Genomic DNA, 20,051 nt, shown 5'->3' with positions numbered 1-20,051 from the left:
ACCTTGCTATATACATGGAAATTACCTGGGGAGCTTTTTTAAAAATCACGATGCTTAGCTCATACCCCAAACCAATTACATCAGAATGTCTGGGGATGGGAGCCAGACATCCATATTTTTTTTAAGATTCTAGGAGATTCCCATTCACAGCAGTCTGGGGAGCACTGCCTTAGACCTGTCTGATTTCCCACCCACAAATGATTCCTCCCGGTCAGGGACAGACCAGGGAGCTTGACCATGGACTCAGCTCGCCCTGGTCTCTAGGTCTTTTGGGTTCAGTGGTGAAGAACCTAAAGGACTTCTTACTACATACGTGATCTTGCAAGTCAGGCCTTGACCTTGGGACCCGGTCCCGATAACAGCACTTTTCACCCAAATTCATTCCCGTTTTTTATACAAGTTCTGGTAACTGAACTCAAACAATAGTAACATTTACACTGCACCCGTAACGGACTTTACATGCAAAAATCCCATTTAATTACCCCTTTTGCAGATGACATGGGTTAAATATCTTTCCCAAAGCCATACAGCTCGTAAGTACAGCAGAACCAGGATTTGAATCTACCTCCACAGGCCTCAGCGCCCCCTCTCTTCATTACTGTGGAGTAGGTTGCCTCCCACATGCTTGATCCCTGTGACCACCCCTCAGGTGCCCCCATCCCTGCTTTTCTCTTGCCACTCTTCCCTTATGCATTAGTTTCCTGGAGCTGCCGTGACAAAGTACGACAAACTGGGTGTCTTACAACAAGAGCAATTGATTCTCTCACAGTTCTGGAGGCTAGAGTCCAAAATCCAGGTGTTGGCAGGGTTGGTTCCAGGTTCTGAAGGGTAATGTGTTCCACATCCCTCTCCTGGCCTCTGGTAGTTGTAATTCACAGAGCTCCTTAGCTTGGAGACGCATCACTCCAATCTCTGCCTCTGTCTTCATGTGGCCTTCTTCCCGGTGTGTCTTTGTGTCTTCACTTGGCCTTCTTATAAGGACACCAGTCATTGGATTTAGGGCCCACCCTAATCTAGTATGACCTCATCTTAACTAATTACATATGCAAAGACCCTATTTCCAAATAAGGTCACATCCTGAGTTCCGGGTGGACATGGATTCTGGGGGGACACTCTTTTTTTTTTTATTAGAAAGTCTACTTTATTTATTTATTTATTTTTTTGGCTGCACTGAGCGGCTCGCGGGATCTTGGTTCCCCAACCAGTGATTGAACCCGTGCCCCCTGCAGTGGAAGTATGGAGTCCGAACTGCTGGACCACAAGGGAAGTCCCTGGGGGACACCCTTCAACTCAGTACACCCTTCTACCCCAAAGACCCAAGTTCTGCCTCTGACCTCATTCGCCCTACTGACCAGGGCTTGCCACCTGCTGACAAATCTCGAGGCTGATGACCTGTTGTCCCCTGTCAGATCTGCAGCTCCTGCTGCCTGCCCAGCTGGCTATGGACAGACAGCTCCCAGCTCCCTCTGCCAGCATGGCCCACACGCTGGTCCCTCCCAGTCTCTGACTACTGAATGTATATCACAAAGGCAACACCGTTATTAATCTTGGATCTCTATGGTTGCAAATGGCCAGAAGGCAGGACCCACATCCCTAACAGTCCAGGGCTGGCCCAGACACCTGCTTGACCACTGAGGAGGACAAGTTCTCAATGAAGCCCCCCATTTCCCCACCCCACCCATCCACCATAAGTTTTACTACTTAGCTCTGAGGTTCATTGCTTTTTTTCTTTGCTATCTTTGCAGGAAATGGGTATATTGAAGGTAAAGAGCTAGAAAACTTTTTCCAAGAACTGGAGAAGGCAAGAAAAGGCTCTGGCATGGTAAGCCCAGACCCCTCTCCCATTGTTTGGAATTTTCTGTCATCCTGACCATGGCTTTGAGCATTGTCTGTCCTAGGTCATACATTCCATCAGCAGCCTGACATCTCTGGTCTTGACCCTTAGAGTTTTTCTTTTATCTGGAAGGATTTTAAAAATTGAAATACTCCCTTAAAAGAGTACCTTACCTCACTATCTCTGGGTGTCTGGGATTGAGGGGTGTTCATGGGTACCGGGGGTTGATAAACTGCCCAAAACTGCAAACGTTTGTGTCTGCGTCTGTGTGTATAAAAAGTATTTTTTCCTAGGGAAGAGTCCATAGCCTACCTAATATGCTCAGAGGGGTCATGACTCAAGATTGGAGGCCTTGGGGGTTTCAAGTGCCTTTGTTCAAGACTGGAGTTTCCCAGCCTCGGCACTAATGACGTTTGGGGTGGTGACTCTTTGTCACGGGGGGCTGTCCCTGGCATTGTACGATGATTAGCAGCATCCCTGGCCTCTACCCATGAGATGCTAGTAGCACCCCTCCAAATTGTGACAATCAAAAATGTCTCTGGACATCGCTAAGTGTCCCCTGCAAGGGATGCAGAATCGTCCCCACTAGAGAACCACTGTTCCAGACCAACCAAGGCTGGAACCTCGGCAAGGACCTAGAGGAAAGTGGAGGATTGCTCCAAACCAGCATCTGAGCCAGATCGTACTGGCTCATGTGTGTAGGTGTCAGACTGCCCTTCATGGCCTGAAGCGACTGCAAATCATGTCCCACGCCCTTAACGGCAGGCACATTGTTTCCCCACGTGCCAACCTGGCATGACTGACTTCACTAAAGCCTTTTGGGGGACCGTCTGAAATACTGAAAAGGTAAGGTGATTGGAGCTAGTCTGTTGTGATTCCCATGTCTGGTTCTCGAATATATGGAGTCAGACCAACTCCCTCCCCACCAGCTCCTGCGGGTCCTTTGGTTGGGGGGTGGGGGGTGGTCCCTCTACTCTCCCCTGCTGCGTGTCTGTTGGCCAATCCACTGCTTATTAGCAAGTCTTCATGGAGCGCTTTGGGAGATGAGTCACAAATCCACTGATGAACACCTGGTTCAGAGCTTGTCAGCACGCCCTGGTGAGGAAGATGTCCAGGCGATGGGCTTAAGTGATGGAGGTGATTCATGGGTTTGTTTATCAACAGTCCCCCGTCACCCCTCATTACTAGGATAATGAAGCCTGGATCACAGAAAACACAGGCTTCACAACTGGTTCTCTTAGTCATTCCCTTCCTCAGATGGCATCAGGGGTGATTTTCAAGTCTGTCAACAACATTCTCAACTAACATCACCCCGGACTGGATCTCAGAGCAGCTGTTCTGTGGTAGAAAAAACATTGGCCTTGGAAACAAGAGTCATGAGTTCAAATTCTGACGATACTAGCTGGTGACCTCAGGAGAAGTCACGTCATCTCAGCCTCCGTTTGTGTGTAAAATGGACAGGCTACTAACATCATGGGGACTGTTGTGGAAAGCAAACAGGATGGCCACATTTCTGATAAGGGCCTAGGCTCATTCCAGGCACATTTGTAGATGTAACGCAATAAATATTGATAAAAAAAATACATATGGGCAAATTGAGACCAGTCCAAAAGGTAAAAAACGAAAGACTCTAAGAATTGGTAGAATTTTCCTTGGCCCAATCCTAGGAAATACACAACCCAGCAGAAAGCCATTGGAGAGGCGAAGAGGCTTCAGATGCCAAGATGATTCATCACTGATTAGGGATAAAGAAGAGCTCACGAATGCCAACACTTAACAAGCAGCACCCCAAGCGAAGAGAAGCTCTGAGAACTTCAAGGGGACCTTAGACTTAAGTTAGGCGGTGATGGCGCAATAGAACTTTGGAAGCTCTTTGCCTTTTTAGTAGTCACATTCATCTAGTGGACTATTTAAATGACCCCTCAACTATACAGACTTTCTGGTCACATTCTTCCTAGCCTAAAATCAGAGTGAAAAGCACTGTAGAATTTCCAGTTAGTCTTTAAAGAAGAAAATGAGCGATCACCTTTGCTCTGGTGGAATGTCTAGAACTTATTGGGGGCCCCTGCAATAGGTTGGGCTTATTAGAAGCTGCCTCAATGAAATGTTGGGGCCTGAGTTCTCACATCTGAGTGATGGAAATAAGTCCTCACCCTTCTGGTAGACTTATGGTTTAATCCATCTCAAAGGCAGACGGGCATGTTTACTTATGTGGCACAGAGCACATCCATATGTTCTGTTTCCCTTTGAAAATAATGTGATTGAGCCTCAAAGAAGAGAACACTTAGGGCTTCCCTGGTGGCGCAGTGGTTAAGAGTCGCCTGCCAATGCAGGAGACATGGGTCTGAGCCCTGGTCCAGGAGGATCCCACGTGCTGTGGAGCAACTAAGCCCGTGCGCCACAGGTACTGAGCCTGCGCTCTAGAGCCCGTGAGCCACAACTACTGAGCCCACGTGCCACAACTACTGAAGCCCGTGCTCCTGGGGCCTGTGCTCCACAGCAGGAGAGGCCACTGCAATGGGAGGCCCGTGCACCGTGGCAAAGAGCGGCCCCCCGCTCGCTGCAACTGGAGAGGGCTCGCACACAGCAACGAAGACCCAACGCAGACATTAATAAATAAATAATATATTTTTAAAAAGAGAGAGAACACTTAGATTTGGAGGAACCCTAAAAAGGGAAAGGGGGCAGCCCTGATTACTCAGAGCATTGGTTCAACCTGGTTCCATGCCTGCATATTTGGGGTGCAGAATGATTCCCCACCATTGCTGCACCAAGAGGGTGAGAGATCCACGGTTCGCAGGGGACCCAGCAGCAAAATCGGCGCCCTTTGTCTTTCTGCAGATGTCGAAGAGTGACAACCTTGGGGAGAAGATGAAGGAATTCATGCAGAAGTATGACAAGAACGCAGATGGGAAAATCGAGATGGCAGAGGTGAGTCCTAGTATCCTGCTAAGAGCTACACGGGAAGGGCCGTCGGTTGCCTGTGCCTCTCCCACGCACAGGAGTCCTTTTAGGGATCCAAGTGAGGTGGTGGTCTTGAAGCCCCACCACCCCTCCCAGCACTTAGGCTGATGAAAGAGAACAGATGGAGCTTTTCCTTTGACTCACAAGGAACGAGGAAGCAACACACATTGGCCTAAGACAGGGATGAAGACTTTTAGTGCTCTCAGGGTCCAACGGGTGCTATAAATGTGTGATGAGCTCAGTTTAAGAAAGAAGAGAGGGTGAAGTTTGCAGAACAGGAGAGTTCATGCCCCACCTAAAGGCATCCAAAGGGGTGTGTGTGTATATAATTTATATATGTAGCATGTATAATTTATATATATTAATATATACACACACATACATTCATACGTGTGTATTGATGTGCATAGATATATACATATTGTTAAAAGATAAACTGAGGCATGTTAAAAATTTTAAGAGTTTATTGGAGCAGAAATCGATTCAAATGGGCCAGCGCCGAACCTAAAATAGTTAGGAACACTTTACCAATGGGAGCTACGGGAAAGACGTGTATATGGAAGAGCCAGTTACAAAGCAAGGAAGTTGTTTGGTTGGGCGCATCTTTCAGGAAAGCCTAGTTGGCTGCTTTGGCTGTGTGTTTAGACTTTGGTTTGCTAACGTAGGCTACGAAGGCATTAAGGCTACCTCAGTCTAATGGCCTCCTTGTGTAACAATTTATATATACACACATACACTTATACAGACACATCTACATGTGCCTGTGTGTGCAGGCCTAACCAGACACCTCTGGAAATCAGTCTGCAACCCATGGTCAAGTGGTCCAGAACGATGACAGCAGCACATAAAGGAGGGCAGAACTCCTCCCGGGGTGAATTGGTTGCCATGGTGCCTTAGGTCAGCGCCCTGGAAGGAGAGACTGAGACAGAGATTCGTGGGTAGGATTTCAAGAGAAGGGAGGAGAGAGCAACAGGAAAGGGCAGAGCAAGAAGCTAAGCAAGCGCGTGGTCTCAGCTGGAGCCTCGTCTTGGCCTGATCTCATGGGGGGCTCTGGAGTGTGGATTGCGCCACGGGGTTGGCCCCACTCAAATGGGCTTAAACCAGGGGTTGGCAGGCTTTTTCTGTAAAGTTCCAGACTATGGTCAGGGTTTGGAAGCTGTAAACCCTGCCTTCAACAACTCTGCCCTGTGGCACAGAACAACCACAAACAGTATGTAAACGAAAGGGCCCTGCCATGTTCCAATACACGTTTATTTACAGAAACAGGCATTGAGCCAGATTTGGCTCATGGGCCATAATATACTGACTCTTAGCTTAAACTATGAGAGGCTCCTAATGAGAAAGGCCATGAGAAGGACTGACTCCTGGTGAAGGAGACAAGGTCTCCAGCCCTGCTTCTCGGCAGTTCTCTTGGTTCTGTTCTCCACCCCTAAAACGGCTTCATCCTCAGGCTGGTAGCAAGCTGGCTAGAGCAGTTCCAGGCATCACATCCAGATGCAGAAGGGGCCCATCTCATTTGGTCCCTGATAAGAATAAGGAAACCTTTCCCAGGGGTACCCGCAGTAGACCGCCCCTCACATTTCATTGGCCAGGAGTAGGTCACATGTCTAGCCATAAGCCAATCACTGGCCAGGGAAATGGGATTATCACATCTAGCTGAGACTAATTAGGATTTGCCTGTGACTCAAGCATGCTGGGAGCAGAGAAGAGGGGAAGGCCATTGGGGGGGGAGGGGGGCAGCCAACAGTGTTTGCGGCACAAGAGTACTTGCAGTTTTTTAAAAATCGGATTTGTTGTGGTATAATTTACATATAATAAGCAGTATTGATTTGAAGTGTAAAATTCCATGAGTTTAGACAGTTGTATACAGCCATGTGGTCACCACCACAGTCAAAATACGGCATCTCCATCACCCCCAAAATGTTCCTCTGTCTGGTCAGGCCCTCCTGCACTCAGATTAGTTTGCATTTTCTAGAATTATATATGTGGAACCATCTAGTAAGTATTGAGTCTGGATACTCGCGTTTTAAAGTGGCACCACTTTCTGTCCCTCCAGCTGCTCATACCTGAAGGTTTGGGGGTGACCCAGAAGCGCTTCTCAGAACACCCTTCTTCCCCTTTGAAGGGCTGTTCTCAAGAAAGGGCTGTTCCCTGTTCTCAAAAAAGGAAGCAAAATGGAGCAAAATGTGACTCCCATGCTGCCTTGCCACTGGCTGGTTTCCATCCTTCCTGCATGAAAGTCTGTTTGCTTCCTGGCAGGGCTCTCCGTAATGTTACTGTTGCTCTCTGATCCCCACAGCTGGCGCAGATCTTGCCGACTGAGGAGAACTTCCTTCTGTGCTTCAGGCAGCATGTGGGCTCCAGCACCGAGTTTATGGAGGTGAGACCAAGGCGCTGCCTTCTCTTTTGTACATCGGGGCCTGCCTTTCTCTCGTGTTCAGAGCCAGGCCCACCCAATGCCTGGGAATGGTCCCTGGAAGACACTAAACCCCTTTTGAGTAGCTCAACTACTCAAAAGGTGGTCCATGGACCAGGAGCATCAATGTCGCCACCACCTGGGTGCTTGTTAGAAACACAGAGTCCCGGGCTTCCCCGGTGGCGCAGTGGTTGAGAGTCCGCCTGCCGAGGCAGGGGACACCGGTTCGTGTCCCGGTCCGGGAAGATCCCACATGCCGCAGAGTGGCTGGCCCCGTGAGCCATGGCCGCTGAGCCTGCGTGTCCGGAGCCTGTGCTCCGCAATGGGAGAGGCCACAACAGTGAGAGGCCCACGTACCAAAAAAAAAAAAAAAAAAAAAAAAATGCAGAGTCCCTGACCCACTGAATCAGAATCTACATTTTAGCAAGATCCCCAGGTGATGTGTGTGCACGTTAAAGTGTGGGGAATAAGGTGAGAGGTAAGCTTGGGTAAAGTACCTTTGGAAAATAATGTGTACACACCATTTCCCATTTGGGTATTTGCCATAGATATTTGCATATTACAAGCTCTGAGAAATCCTGCAGTAAAGAGACCTGTTTCATTTGGTTTGCCTCCAGAATCTTTCATAGTTCCTTCTCACTCAATAGCATTAGTGTTCCTGGAATTCAGAGTTCCAAGGAGCATTCTTGAGAAGGATGGATTTAGGTACCATTCTAAAACTGGAAAAGCCCAGTGAGAATTCCAGTTTCCAGTATCTTCCAGGTTTGGTGTTTGACTGTGGTCTGGGCTTCACTGTCCATCTTTAAAATAGATGTTGCCATCTTTGCAGTAGCAATTCTTTGAGATCCTCATGGGAAATAGGACATCCAAACTCAAGTGTCTTTTGAGTAATATGCAATTGACAGATTGAACCATGTGAAATTGCTCATATTTAACCATTCTTTATTTACAAAAATTGGAAATTCCATGCGGTTTAACCAAATATATTACTAATCCTGATGTCCGGCGAACTACCAGTTATTTTTGCTATTTTTCTGGGGCTCTGCACCCTAGCCATTCAATGTATGTGTCCCTCAAGGTGAAATTCAACTCATAGCACCCACACACACACGCACACACCGTGCCTGCTGTGATAAATAATGACGAGCCTTCAACACAACTCCAGTCGCCATTTGTCATGTTAAATCCATTTCTAGCCACCGGTAATCCCCTGTCCCTGATTCACTGCTTAAACATGACTGGAGAGTTAGTCCAGAAACACACATGGCAGTGAGTTCCCCATATAGATAGAAAGTCAGTTAGAAATAATGGATTCTTAGGGCAGAAGACTCATTTTTTTAAGTGGTAGCTTGCCTAAGCATCAGATATGGATTTAATTTTATTGTGCTTTAAAGGATTTTCTCCAGTTTTTTCACGATGGCAAAATTCCATAAGCTGGTCATTGACAGGCTGGATTCTGTTCTTAGTTCCCCCGTTGCCTGTCTAGGAGGAAAAGTCCGCCTATACATAGAACTTGTCAGGGTGCTGCTTTTGTGAGTGCCCGTTTTTCTGTCTGCAGAAAAGGGAGCGTTTATACTTGATTACTCCTTTCCTGATAGGGAGGCGGCCAGAGATTGGCCTCCCTTCCACCTATGATCAGGAGAATGGGGATGACAGCTTGCAGGGGGCAGAGATGCTTAAAGAGGAGGGGAAGGAAACCCTCTCTCTCTAAACCATCAGTGGTTTCTCTCTGTGTAGTTGACATGGTTCCATATTTTACCTGCCTTTATCCTTTAAGCCCCAGCATAACTACTGAGCCAACGCCACCCCCATCCCAAAGGTTTCCTGGGACCCCATCATCCTACAGGACCATCCCCTCCTGGGGTTGTCCACTCATTCCATCTTTATCAGCTGGAAACATGAAATGGCCCCTCTGTAGCCCTGAAAGGTTTGTGCTGCCAGATGCTTCCATCCCACCGCTCATCCCAACATTTTAATTTCTAACGTAAGTGACACCTCAGGGTTTCTTTGAGATTTCACAAAGCCCAGGTTTCTTGAACTCTTTTCCTTGAATGGGAAGAGAATAATGACCATACTTTGTGATGGCTGAGCACAAAGTACGGGATGGAAAGAGAAGTCCAGCGTGAGAGCATGGAGCTGGGGGTGGATCCAGGGAGGGAGGGAGAGAGGGAGGGAGGGAGGTCAGAACTGCTAGGATGATCTCACTCCGAAAGCAGCTGGCTGCTTTGCTTTCTGGGAGGACTGGGGTCCCTTCGGGTTATCCTCCCCTGAGGCAATTTAGGGGGTGTCTGCCTTTTTCTCCCAGTCAAGACTCAACCTAGATGAACTAAATTCCTATACACTAAAGGCATGCAGGTGGTTGGTGACGTCATATTTGAAAATCTGCACATATTTCTTTGTGCTTACTCGAGGGCGGGCTTTCAGAGCATGGGAAGGGATATGTTGATGGAGCCGGGCATTTTCTTTCCCCAAAGAAAGAACTCTCCCCTAATCAAAAATCATTTACCCAAGTTGTACGTAGAATAAATCTACCTTTTTATTGGGACTTGCTCATATCTCATAACTTTTTAAAAAATCAGGATCAAATTTTTTGAGCCACTACTATACCATGAGAACTACACAGCCTAGTTTGCTGGTATGGAAGAAAGATCCTAAAGTATCTATACATTCTCACACTCCTCACAATAAAAGGGGGACATGCCATCAACAGACGAATGTGTGGTACATACATATAATGAAATATTACTCAGCCATAAAGGAGGAATGAAATAATGCCATTTGCAGCTACATGGATGGAGCTAGAGATTATCATACTAAGTCAGAAAGAGAAAGACAAATACCATATGACATCACTGATATGTGGAATCTAAAATATGACACAAATGAACTTATCTACGAAATAGAAATGGATTCACAGATATAGGGAACAGACTTGTGGCTGCCAAGGGGGAGGTGGGGTGGGGGAAGGATGGATTGGAAGTTTGGGACTAGCAGATGCAAACTATTATATAGAGAATGGATAAACAACAAGGTCCTGCTGTATAGCACAGGGAACTATATTCAATATCCTGTGATAAACCATAATGGAAAAAATATATATATATGCACGCGTGTGTGTGTGTATATATATATATATATATTTCTGAATCACTTTGCTGTACACCAGAAACTAACGCAACATTGTAAATCAACCACAATAAAAACTTGTTTTAAAGTGGGGGACATGATGTGGAGAAGCTGAGGAGACAGGAGATCAAATTTGGGAAAAGAATTAGCGCCTGCTGACTTTCAGAAAATCAAGAGTTGCTGGTGTCTAGCTGTGCTGTTTGGAGCTGAGGGAGAAGGGAATAAAAATCAAGGGAAGAAAACTTGGAAGAAAATCTAAGAACTGTGATCAGGCACCAAAATAGACCAAAGATTAGGGAAACAGGGTTCTCTGGGCCGTTTGTCACAGATACACCCACTCTCATCCCCCACCATGGTATTCCCGCCTCCCCACAAGATAGACTGGGTTAAACACTGGGGTTTCAGGACAGCTGCATTCAGGACCAGATTTTTTCAGGACCATTGCTATTAGTTAACTATCGCTGTGTGACAAATTACCCCCCAAAATTTACCAGCCTAAGGCAACGAACATTTATTATCTCTCAGTTTCTGTGGTTGGAAATTTGTTAACAGCTCAGCCAAGTGGCTCTGGTTCAGAGTCAAGATGTCAGCTGGGCTGCAGTCATCTGAAGGCTTGACTGGAGCTGGAAGATGCACTTCCAAGGTGGTGCACTCACGTGGCTGTTGGCAAGGGGCCTCAGTTTCTCACTACATGAGCCGTTCTATAGGGCTGCTTGAGTGTCCTTACGACGTGGCACCTGGCTTCCTCCAGAGTGAGTGATCAAAGAGGCAGAACAAGAAGGAAGCCTCAATGTCTTTATGACCTAGGCTTGGAAGCCACACACTGCCATATCTGCCGTGTTCTATTCATTAGAAGTGAGTCACTAAGTTCAGTCCACATTCAAGGAGAGGGAAACTAGGGAGGTGAAGAATTGGTGGACATTTTTAAACCACTCCAACTGTTTTTCCTTGTTTCTCCTGTGTGATGTCTGCTCCTGCTCAGATGGCCAGAACAGAGAGGAAGGAGGTGGTCAGACCCATATCACCTGCTGAAGCTCTGCTTCTCTTTGATCCCCCAGATGCTGTGGTCAGCAGGCAGTTCCCTGGTCCCTCACAGGGACCCAATGCATGTACTGAATAACTGGGACTCAGATCAGAGCCCAGAACCAGTATGGAGCAAGATCCAGTGATGGACCGATTGTCTAGGCCTAGATCACATGCCTCCCTCTGGAGATGGATCAGCCCCTCCGGAACCATGTGGACTGAGCATGAGAGAGGGGTGGTTTCCTAAAAATAAATGGGGCGATGTTTTTTATCAGAAAGGTGGGGGAGTGGCCTTGGGATAGTCTAAACAAACTGATTCCACTACCAATTCTGTTCCACCTTCAGACGTGGCTGCCATATGCGTCGTGGTGGAGGGGTTGAGGACGCAGTACAATGAGGAGTAACCAAAGCCTGCTTCTGCCCCTTCCAGAGGGTTCCTACCCTTGCTCCCAACTCCCACGTGGAGAATGAGAAGCTTCCAGAACAGTAAAAGGACACCCAATATACCCACAGCAAAAATGGGATCCAACAGATCATAGTGCTGGCCCTGGTAAAAATCTGCCTGGTTAACACCTTAGAAAACCATAACCCTGGTTACAAGATGATCCTGAAGCCGGTTACAGTAAGGAGACCTTGTCCCAGCAGGGTTGTTTTCTTCTCTGTGACCTTGGCCAAGACACCTTCCCTTATCTCTTCAACTGCGACCATCTCCGTGTCCCCATCTCATTGTAATATTCTTGAATATCAAGACCCAGCCTGGCCCGTTAAAGGAAGATGGAGGGAAGCTTATAGGTGTGGATAAATCTTTGTGACTAGGTTGACATTCCCATTGCAGGCTTGGCGGAAGTATGACACAGACAGAAGCGGCTACATCGAAGCCAACGAACTCAAGGTAAGATGAGCCTTGGAGAGGGCATGGAGGGCGCAGAGAATGGGCCTGAGACCAAAGTGGTGGTGGGTTCAAGGAACCTGGGGAGGGAGGAGAGGGTGGGTGAGGAAAGTAGGTGTGTGGTCTGCTTTGGGATACTCAGGCCCGGCTCTGAATGGTTAGACATGTTCAGCCATGTGAAATCAGCAACACAGAGCTGCAGGAGTTCAACCAGTCCACATTCCTCTGCACGTCAGTGCCCAGGACAGGCATTCCAGCAGTCTGGCCTCCTTACTTGCACGTCTACCCCTAAACTCCTCTGGACCCAAGGAGTCCCAGGCACTGCTTAGCATGTGTCCTGGGCTCTTCTGAGGAGCCAGAGCCAGTTTCTACTGCCTGGCCTATGGGGTGAGGTTGCATCCAGCAGCTCCCTCCCCCTTCAGGGTTACTCCACAAGCATTAAGGGGTGAGGGAATTGTGAGGGCTGCAAGCTACGCAAATGATGTGCCCCGGAAAACAGTGCTGAGTGACCGTCTGAAGGAGCAGGTGAGTCAGGGACAGACAGCCTGAACTGGGAGCTCTGAAGAGGACTTTGGTATTCCAGGGATTCCTGTCTGACCTGCTGAAGAAGGCGAACCGACCATATGATGAACCTAAGCTCCAAGAGTACACCCAAACCATAGTGAGTGGCTGGAAGTATCCCTCCTCCCCAGGGGTGCAAGACACGGGCCCCAAATCGGTGGGATTCGGGGTTTGGGGGGTCACTAGTTGGCTGATTCTTCAGGTCCAGGAGAGGTGACTCCCAGTGGCAGCCAGCAAGAGGGATGCTAGTTCACGGGCCCTGCACCCTCTCTCTTGAGGTCCCCACTCAGCCAGATGCTCCTGGGACAGCATAAGACGGGAGCATCTGTTTCCATGACAGCCTCCACAGCTCCAGGAGAGGATAAACTTGGAGAGGGTGGGCCTTCGGTGCTGGTCTGCTGTCTTCTGCGGCCCTGTCCCTGAGAAAGGGGGAGGGGAGCCATGACCAAGTCCCTGCTGTCTCCCCAGTGACCGATTCAGTCCATGCTGGTCCCTGCCACCAGGTGACCTCAGAGGACGCATGCGCATACTCCCCCATCCTCCTTCCTCTCCAGTACAGGGGATGGCGGGCCAAGGTCCGACATGAGAGAAAGTCAAAGCAAATAACCCAGGCAACGCTTTCTGTCCCCAACAGCTACGGATGTTTGACTTGAACGGGGACGGCAAACTGGGCCTCTCGGAGATGTCCCGGTAAGTGCCTGCCCTCACTCACCCCAGCATCACTTTTCACAAGATCCCTGCAGATCATCCCTGTGCTACCGTCCCTATCGCCAAGATCAATCAGTGGGGAAGGCGACAGGTCAGGTGTCCTGAAGCACAAATCAAAGTTAGGTCAAATCATGATCATCATCACCTCAACGTTCCGTCTCCCTCTTTTTAGAACTTTCCACTGACACCTGATTATTAAGTGCTCAGAGATCGTTTCCATAACTACAGATGCTCCTTCTGCATCCCCTCCCCCCGGTCCGAGTTGTTCTTGCTTCTGCTCTGTCTCCTAATCGCTGCTCTAACATTCTCTTTCCAGACTCTTGCCTGTACAGGAAAACTTCCTGCTTAAATTTCAGGTAAAATAGCCTCTTCGCTTTTCTTCAATTCCTCCTCCCTTCCCCTCACCCCTGAGCTCACCCTTCCTCAGCGCACGCGCACGCGCACACACACACACACACACACACACATGCTTTTCTTCAATTCCTCCCCCCTTCCCCTCACCCCTCTGAGCTCACCCCTCCTCAGCACACGCACGCGCGCACACACACACACACACACACCCCACACACACACACTCACTCTCTGCAGGGCTTTGGCTTCTGTCTTTAATACCTTGGGCCTTCCAGGGCATGAAGCTGACCTCGGAGGAGTTCAACGCAATCTTCACATTTTACGACAAGGTAAGACAGAGGACGGTGTGGATGGAAAAGCAGGAGGCCCGTTCCAGCCCCCCCTCCCCCCCACCCCACCAGAATGGCTCGCCTTGGTCCTTAGGCGTAAAGGAGCTGTCGGAGCAGCAATCTGAGCCATGCACTTTCTTCCTGTCCCTTTGGATTCCCTGCAGCATCTTCTGCTGTGAGAAGATAAATGTCCTTCAGTGTGTGGCCTGTGGGACCCAAGGTTTTGGTTCCTTAAAAGTATAGGAGAGAACAGCTCATGGAAGAGGGTTATGCCTGGAACTAGGGTGTGATTACATTGTTGGTACCCAAAGAGAGGAGGTGCTCAATACTGCTCCCCTGGTGCCAGGTCATAATCTTGCTGTCTTCCTAGGAAGTGGGGAGTGAGAGGCCCTCCGTACCAATGTCGCCCCTCCCTTAGCTGCCCCTGTGTAGGTGACTCCAATGGTTTTCCTTAGAACTGTAGGCTTGGGGGTAAACTTTAAATAGCCTGTGTTCATCCTGACATCTTGTTGTGGGATTCGACACCCAGGGAGTTAGCAAAATGCTTCTTGAACCTCACTTACAATTTCAGTGCAAATGAAAAACACCAGAAGGGAAGGTTACCAACAGTTTTCCCTGGACCCTCCCATTCCTGCAGTGACTGGTAAAGTCAGAAGTGACACGTTATTTGGGCACCTCTTTTGCTCAGAGTAAAGACCGTTAGCAAAGCTAGACTGTGGTCGGGGGTCATGGGGCCTGAGTTCTGAGGCTCTGTGCTGACCCTCTGCTCCCCGCCAGGATGGAAGTGGCTACATTGATGAGAATGAGCTGGACGCCCTCCTGAAGGATTTGTATGAGAAAAACAAGAAGGTGAGTGGCTGAGCCCGGAGGTGGGGTGCTGTCCTGGAGGCGGGATGGGGGTGGGAAGGAAGGCCGAGGAGTGCGTTTTGCTCCTCTCTGATCACCCCCTAACAAGGCAACGGCAGTTTTTTGGTTTGGTTTTCTTCTGGTTGAATTGACTGATTTTTTTTTTAATACACATAAAAAAGTTTGCCATCTTAACCATTTTTAAGTACAGTTCAGTGGCATTAACTACATTCACGATGTTGTGCAACTGTCACCACCATCCAGCACTCTTTTTCATCTTTCCAGACTGAAACTCTGTAGCCATTAAACAATAACTCCCCCTTGCTGCCTGCCCCCGGCCACTGGCACTCATCATTCTACTTTCTCTGTGCATCTCACTGCTCTAGATACTTCATATAAGTGAGATCATACAGTATTTATCTTTCTGTGTCTGGCTCATTTCACTCAGCGTAACCGTCTTCAAGGTTCATCCATGTTGTAGCACATGTCGGAAATTCCTTCCTTTTTAAGGCTCAGTAACATTCCGTGGTGTGTCTATCCCACATTTTATCTGTCCATTCACAGGCAGACACTTGGGTTTCTTCTGCCTGCTGGCTGATGGAAATAACGCAGCTATGAGGCCATGGCAGTTTTGATGTGGCCCAGTTCTTGGAAGTGTCAGCCACATGGCCAACAAAAGACTTTTTTACAGGAACCGGGAGATGAGTCTTGGCGGCATTTTCCTCCACCTCCTGCAAAATGTCTTTCTCTGAGAAAATGGTTTTGCTGCTTTCTTTAATTAGATGAGGAACGCTCTATAATTCCTTGCGTCGTCTAACTGCCTGGGCGATCGGGCTAGAGCTAAATATAATGCTCAATTTCAGGGCAAAAAATTCATCACAGCCTCTGAGTCTATCTGTCTCCCTTTCCAACTGCCTTCCGACTTCTTTATCCTGAATATCATCCTTCATTTCTTTCACCCTAAATTTATTTTTTTGCTTTACACTACCTACAATTGCTTTTTGAAAGAGGCAGAAAACAAATTATAAGCAAATACTTCCTAGGAAGAAAGGAAGTACTCACCAAGTGTTTGAACTCAGCAGACGTTTTCCTGGCACCAAACTCTAGGAGAAAATTATTTGTGCATCCTTATGTGTCCAAGGAATGTTGCGCATCGTAATGGAAAATATCTTTAACTGTAATTGTATTAATGAGGCATGATTATTCTCCACATCACCCTGCTTTATGCCTGAGGCTGATGGGCCTTGAAGGCAGGCATTAAATCTTGGGAGAGACCCGAATTTCCTGGTCATCACCTAACTAGGCTCTTTCTTGATTACCACAAAAGACAACTCATATGGCTACACAGCTTGACTCGAGATGTGGAAACAAAAAAGAGTCAGGTGTTGGGGCTAGGAAACAACTCTGAAGATTAGAGAACAAGGATATTAATAAAATTGTTTACCTGGGAGCCTTCCACCTGTACTAAGCTCCAGATTTAGCACATGGGGATTGAGTGAATGAATCAGTAGAGAGAGCTGCATGCTTGTAAATAACAGCCCCTGAGTTGGGAGGGGAATGGCCATTTTTAGGTGAGCCCACATGGCAGATGCATATGCCTTTTTTTTTAATAAATTTATTTTTTATTTATTTATTTTTGGCTGTGTTGGGTCTTCGTTGCTGCATGCAGGCTTTCTCTAGTTGCGGCGAGCGGGGGCTACTCTTCATTGCCGCGTGCAGGCTTCTCATTTCGATGGCTTCTCTTGCTGCAGAGCACAGGATCTAGGCGCGCAGGCTTCAGTAGTTGTGGCACGCGGGCTCAGTAGTTGTGGCTCGCAGGCTCTAGAGCGCAGGCTCAGTAGTTGTGGCGCATGGGCTTCGTTGCTCCGTGGCATGTGGGATCTTCCCAGACCAGGGCTCAAACCCGTGTCCCCTGCATTGGCAGGCGGATTCTTTACCACTGCGCCACCAGGGAAGTCCGCGTATGCCATTTTGATGGTGCCTTCACGGACGGTGATTCGGTTTCTGAGCAGATTTATGTTTGAGGCTCCTGAGGGACAGGCTGATGGGCTCAAACTTCGACATTTCCTAGCAGTCCTAAGACAGTTGCAACTTGCTAAAGCCATCCTCAGCTTCAAGCAATACTTCTAGACACAGAAAGTAAGCAGCCCCGTCTGTCCATTCTGCTAAAACTCTTGATGCCACACTGAACTGGAGGGTTTTGTCAAGCTCAGGCTTGATATATGGGGTCACTTCCTTAGCTCCTAATTGAGTGGTAGGTCGCTCAGGCACACCCTGGTGTTATGGACTAGGTGACATTTTTTCCAGGAACTTCACAACTTTAGTGAAGATGCCCCTCAAAGCTAGAGATGCCTGCAAAGTGCCTTGGGGCTGGGTGGTGGCACAAACCCAGGAATCAGTAACGTGAGGGGATGTCACCAAACGATGCAATAAAAGACTGACCTTGGAGCACCGAGGGCAGGTGAGCCACGTGAAGAATTACTCAGGGGACCAAGACTCCTTATGGCTGTAGAGCTGGTCCCATCCTTTAGCCAATACCTTAGTCTCTACACCTCACTTTTCTCATTAGCTGAATGGAGATAATGACCCATCAGCCTGGAAGGGGAACTATTTAAAAAAAAAAGAAAAGATCTGCCGACGTGTTCCATACAAAAGGAGGAGGAAGAGGAAGGAGGAGGGAAAGAAAAAGACAGTTGTTTAGTGAGTTTCCAACGTTGATGATGACTTTGCTCTATTTCAGAACTTTCGGCTATTTCCATCCAAGGCAACACAAGGCATGTGGGCTGTTGGTGTTCTGTACATGTTGGTCTCCATTTTGTATGAGACTCTGGGCATATGTCTGTGGGTCACCTGTCTTAGTGCCCCTCAAGGCCACAAGGAGCCAGTGAACAAGCAGTAGGCTGGTAGGCTTGCCGCTGGAGGAGAAAGGAGTTAGAATCCCTTGTTTCGCTGGGTGAGGCTTTTAGGGAAGCATGATCCAAGGGGCCTGAAGACGAAACCAGGGAGCTCCCCTGGCATTCTCCTCCTCACCTGCAGGGACCCAGCAGCTCGAGTAAAGGGAGGCTCACTGAGGTAGAGGAATTTAGAGAAGCTGTGCATAGGTAATGACTGTCATCAACAGCTACTGTTTGGAGTGCGTGCTGTGTGTCAGGTACTGTGCTAAGTATTGTTTACATTCATTTCCTCACGGAATCATCATAACACCTCAATGAGGCAGGCTCGTTACCGTACCCATTTTACAGATGAGGCAGCTGAGACTCAGCAAAGGTTGAATACTTTCCCCAAAGCAATGCAGCCACTAAGTGAAAGGGAGAGTGTTTTTCATCCAGGGCTTTCTGACTCCCAAGGCCCATGCTTTGTGTGCCTCTAAGCTACTTGCACCGAGATGGGATAAGGGAAAGGTTCTGGCTGAATGAACAGCTGGGCCGTGTAGGTGGGGCCGTCCTCTGAGCCTCTTACCCTCTCCCTCTCTGTCTCCTAGGAAATGAACATCCAACAGCTCACCAGCTACAAAAAGAGCGTCATGTCCTTGGCCGAGGCGGGGAGGCTCTACCGCAAGGACCTGGAGATTGTCCTCTGCAGTGAGCCACCCATGTAAAAGGGGGGATGGGGGCTGCTTCTCCACCTCCCCTCAAACCTGCCCCTGCTGCCCTGCCACTTCCACCCAGACCCGGAGATCCTGAGCATCCCTCCCACTGCCCCTGCCATCTGCACACACCCCAGCCTGCAGAGCAGGAAAGAAGAGACGGAGAAGGGGCTGCTGACGGGCCCCCTGGGGCCCCCTCCAACCCAACCCTGGATGACCAGTCACAGCGCTCTGCATGCAGAGGGGCACCAACCGCACAGAAGGTGGGCGGGGGCACAGGTGGGGAGTCCCTCCTTCTCTTCGCTGTGATGCATGAGCTCATTCGCTGTATGATTTAGGCTTCTATGTCCAACAGAGTGCACCCTCCCCTCTGCCTCTCCCCCATGCCACCAGCCACCCCGAACCCCCGGGTTCCATGCCCCGCCTCGCTAGTGGTGTAGCTGTCTTCTCAGAGCTCCTTGTTCGTGGCGGGCACCGGCCCTGTCCTTGACTCAGCGTGCTCCCTTTCCCTTTGGGTTTCTTGTTTACCAAAGAAGAGTTTACAGACAATAAAAAGGAAATGTTCTCCTGTGGAAGCTCTCCCAGTTCTGGCTGAGTGGTCAACTTTCTCTCTGCCGCTAGTCCCTGACAAAGAGAGAGCCTGTTCTTGAGTGAGTGGGGAGAGTGAGGGGACCACCCAACTGGGGCATAACCGCTAGAAGCAAGGGTGTGGGACCCCGGGACGCTGTACTTTCCCTTGCCACTCACTGCCTTCTCTCCAGCAGCCTGTCACTTCTCTGCTCCATGTTTGTTTCCACGTTTCTGAAATCATAACAGCAGTTATCAGTTCATTGAAAGTTTACTAAATGCCAGGTATTATGCAAAACAGTTTGCCTGCCGTATCTCTCTTAGTCCCTTGAGAGGGGTGCTGTGATTGTCTCCAGCGTACAGATGAGGAAACTCAAGATTAAAGAGGTCAAGTAACGAGCCCCATGTCTTAGGGCCAGTTGGCGGCGCAAAGCCAGGGTATGAATCCCGAGGATTGGATCCACATTTTTTTTTTTTAATTGGCTGCACCGCACGGCTCGCAGGACCTTAGTTCCTTGACTGGGGATTGAACCCGAGCCCCCTGCAGTGGAAGCTCGGAGTTCTAACCACTGGACCGCCAGGGAATTCCCTGGATCCACATTCTTTACAGTAGGGCTACCAATGGCCTGTGGCAACAGTGGGACGAGGTGATCTCCACCCAGCAGGGGGGACCTCCACCCAGGAGTTCCAGGCACCACGAACTTAACTTCTCCCCCTCGAAATGCAATTTGCCCCACAGCCACATATCAGATGCCCCTTGGTATAGGGCCAGCATGGCCTTTGGGTGCACAGAACTCTTTGGGATCCTAGAACAGAGAGATACCTGATTTTTTTTTAATGCTATCAGATAC

General features: G+C 48.8%; 1 protein-coding gene across 1 annotated transcript in view; it reads left to right on the top strand.

Annotated features, from left to right (window-relative positions):
* Nucleotides 1–19,217, top strand: part of CALB2 (calbindin 2) — a 28,713-nt gene extending 9,496 nt beyond the window's left edge. Inside the window, exons 2-11 of the mRNA XM_067718036.1 lie at nucleotides 1,746–1,822; nucleotides 4,676–4,765; nucleotides 7,098–7,178; nucleotides 12,199–12,255; nucleotides 12,836–12,913; nucleotides 13,448–13,503; nucleotides 13,838–13,877; nucleotides 14,148–14,201; nucleotides 14,979–15,050; nucleotides 18,529–19,217. Of these exons, the coding sequence (XP_067574137.1) occupies nucleotides 1,746–1,822; nucleotides 4,676–4,765; nucleotides 7,098–7,178; nucleotides 12,199–12,255; nucleotides 12,836–12,913; nucleotides 13,448–13,503; nucleotides 13,838–13,877; nucleotides 14,148–14,201; nucleotides 14,979–15,050; nucleotides 18,529–18,645 (722 nt within the window). The 3' untranslated portion in view covers nucleotides 18,646–19,217. The remainder of the gene's footprint in view (nucleotides 1–1,745; nucleotides 1,823–4,675; nucleotides 4,766–7,097; nucleotides 7,179–12,198; nucleotides 12,256–12,835; nucleotides 12,914–13,447; nucleotides 13,504–13,837; nucleotides 13,878–14,147; nucleotides 14,202–14,978; nucleotides 15,051–18,528) is intronic.
* The last annotated feature ends 834 nt before the right edge of the window (nucleotides 19,218–20,051 follow it).

The sequence above is a fragment of the Pseudorca crassidens genome, chromosome 20 (assembly GCF_039906515.1).
Source record: "Pseudorca crassidens isolate mPseCra1 chromosome 20, mPseCra1.hap1, whole genome shotgun sequence".
NCBI lineage: Eukaryota > Metazoa > Chordata > Mammalia > Artiodactyla > Delphinidae > Pseudorca > Pseudorca crassidens.
This window is presented reverse-complemented; position numbering and strand designations above follow the sequence as displayed.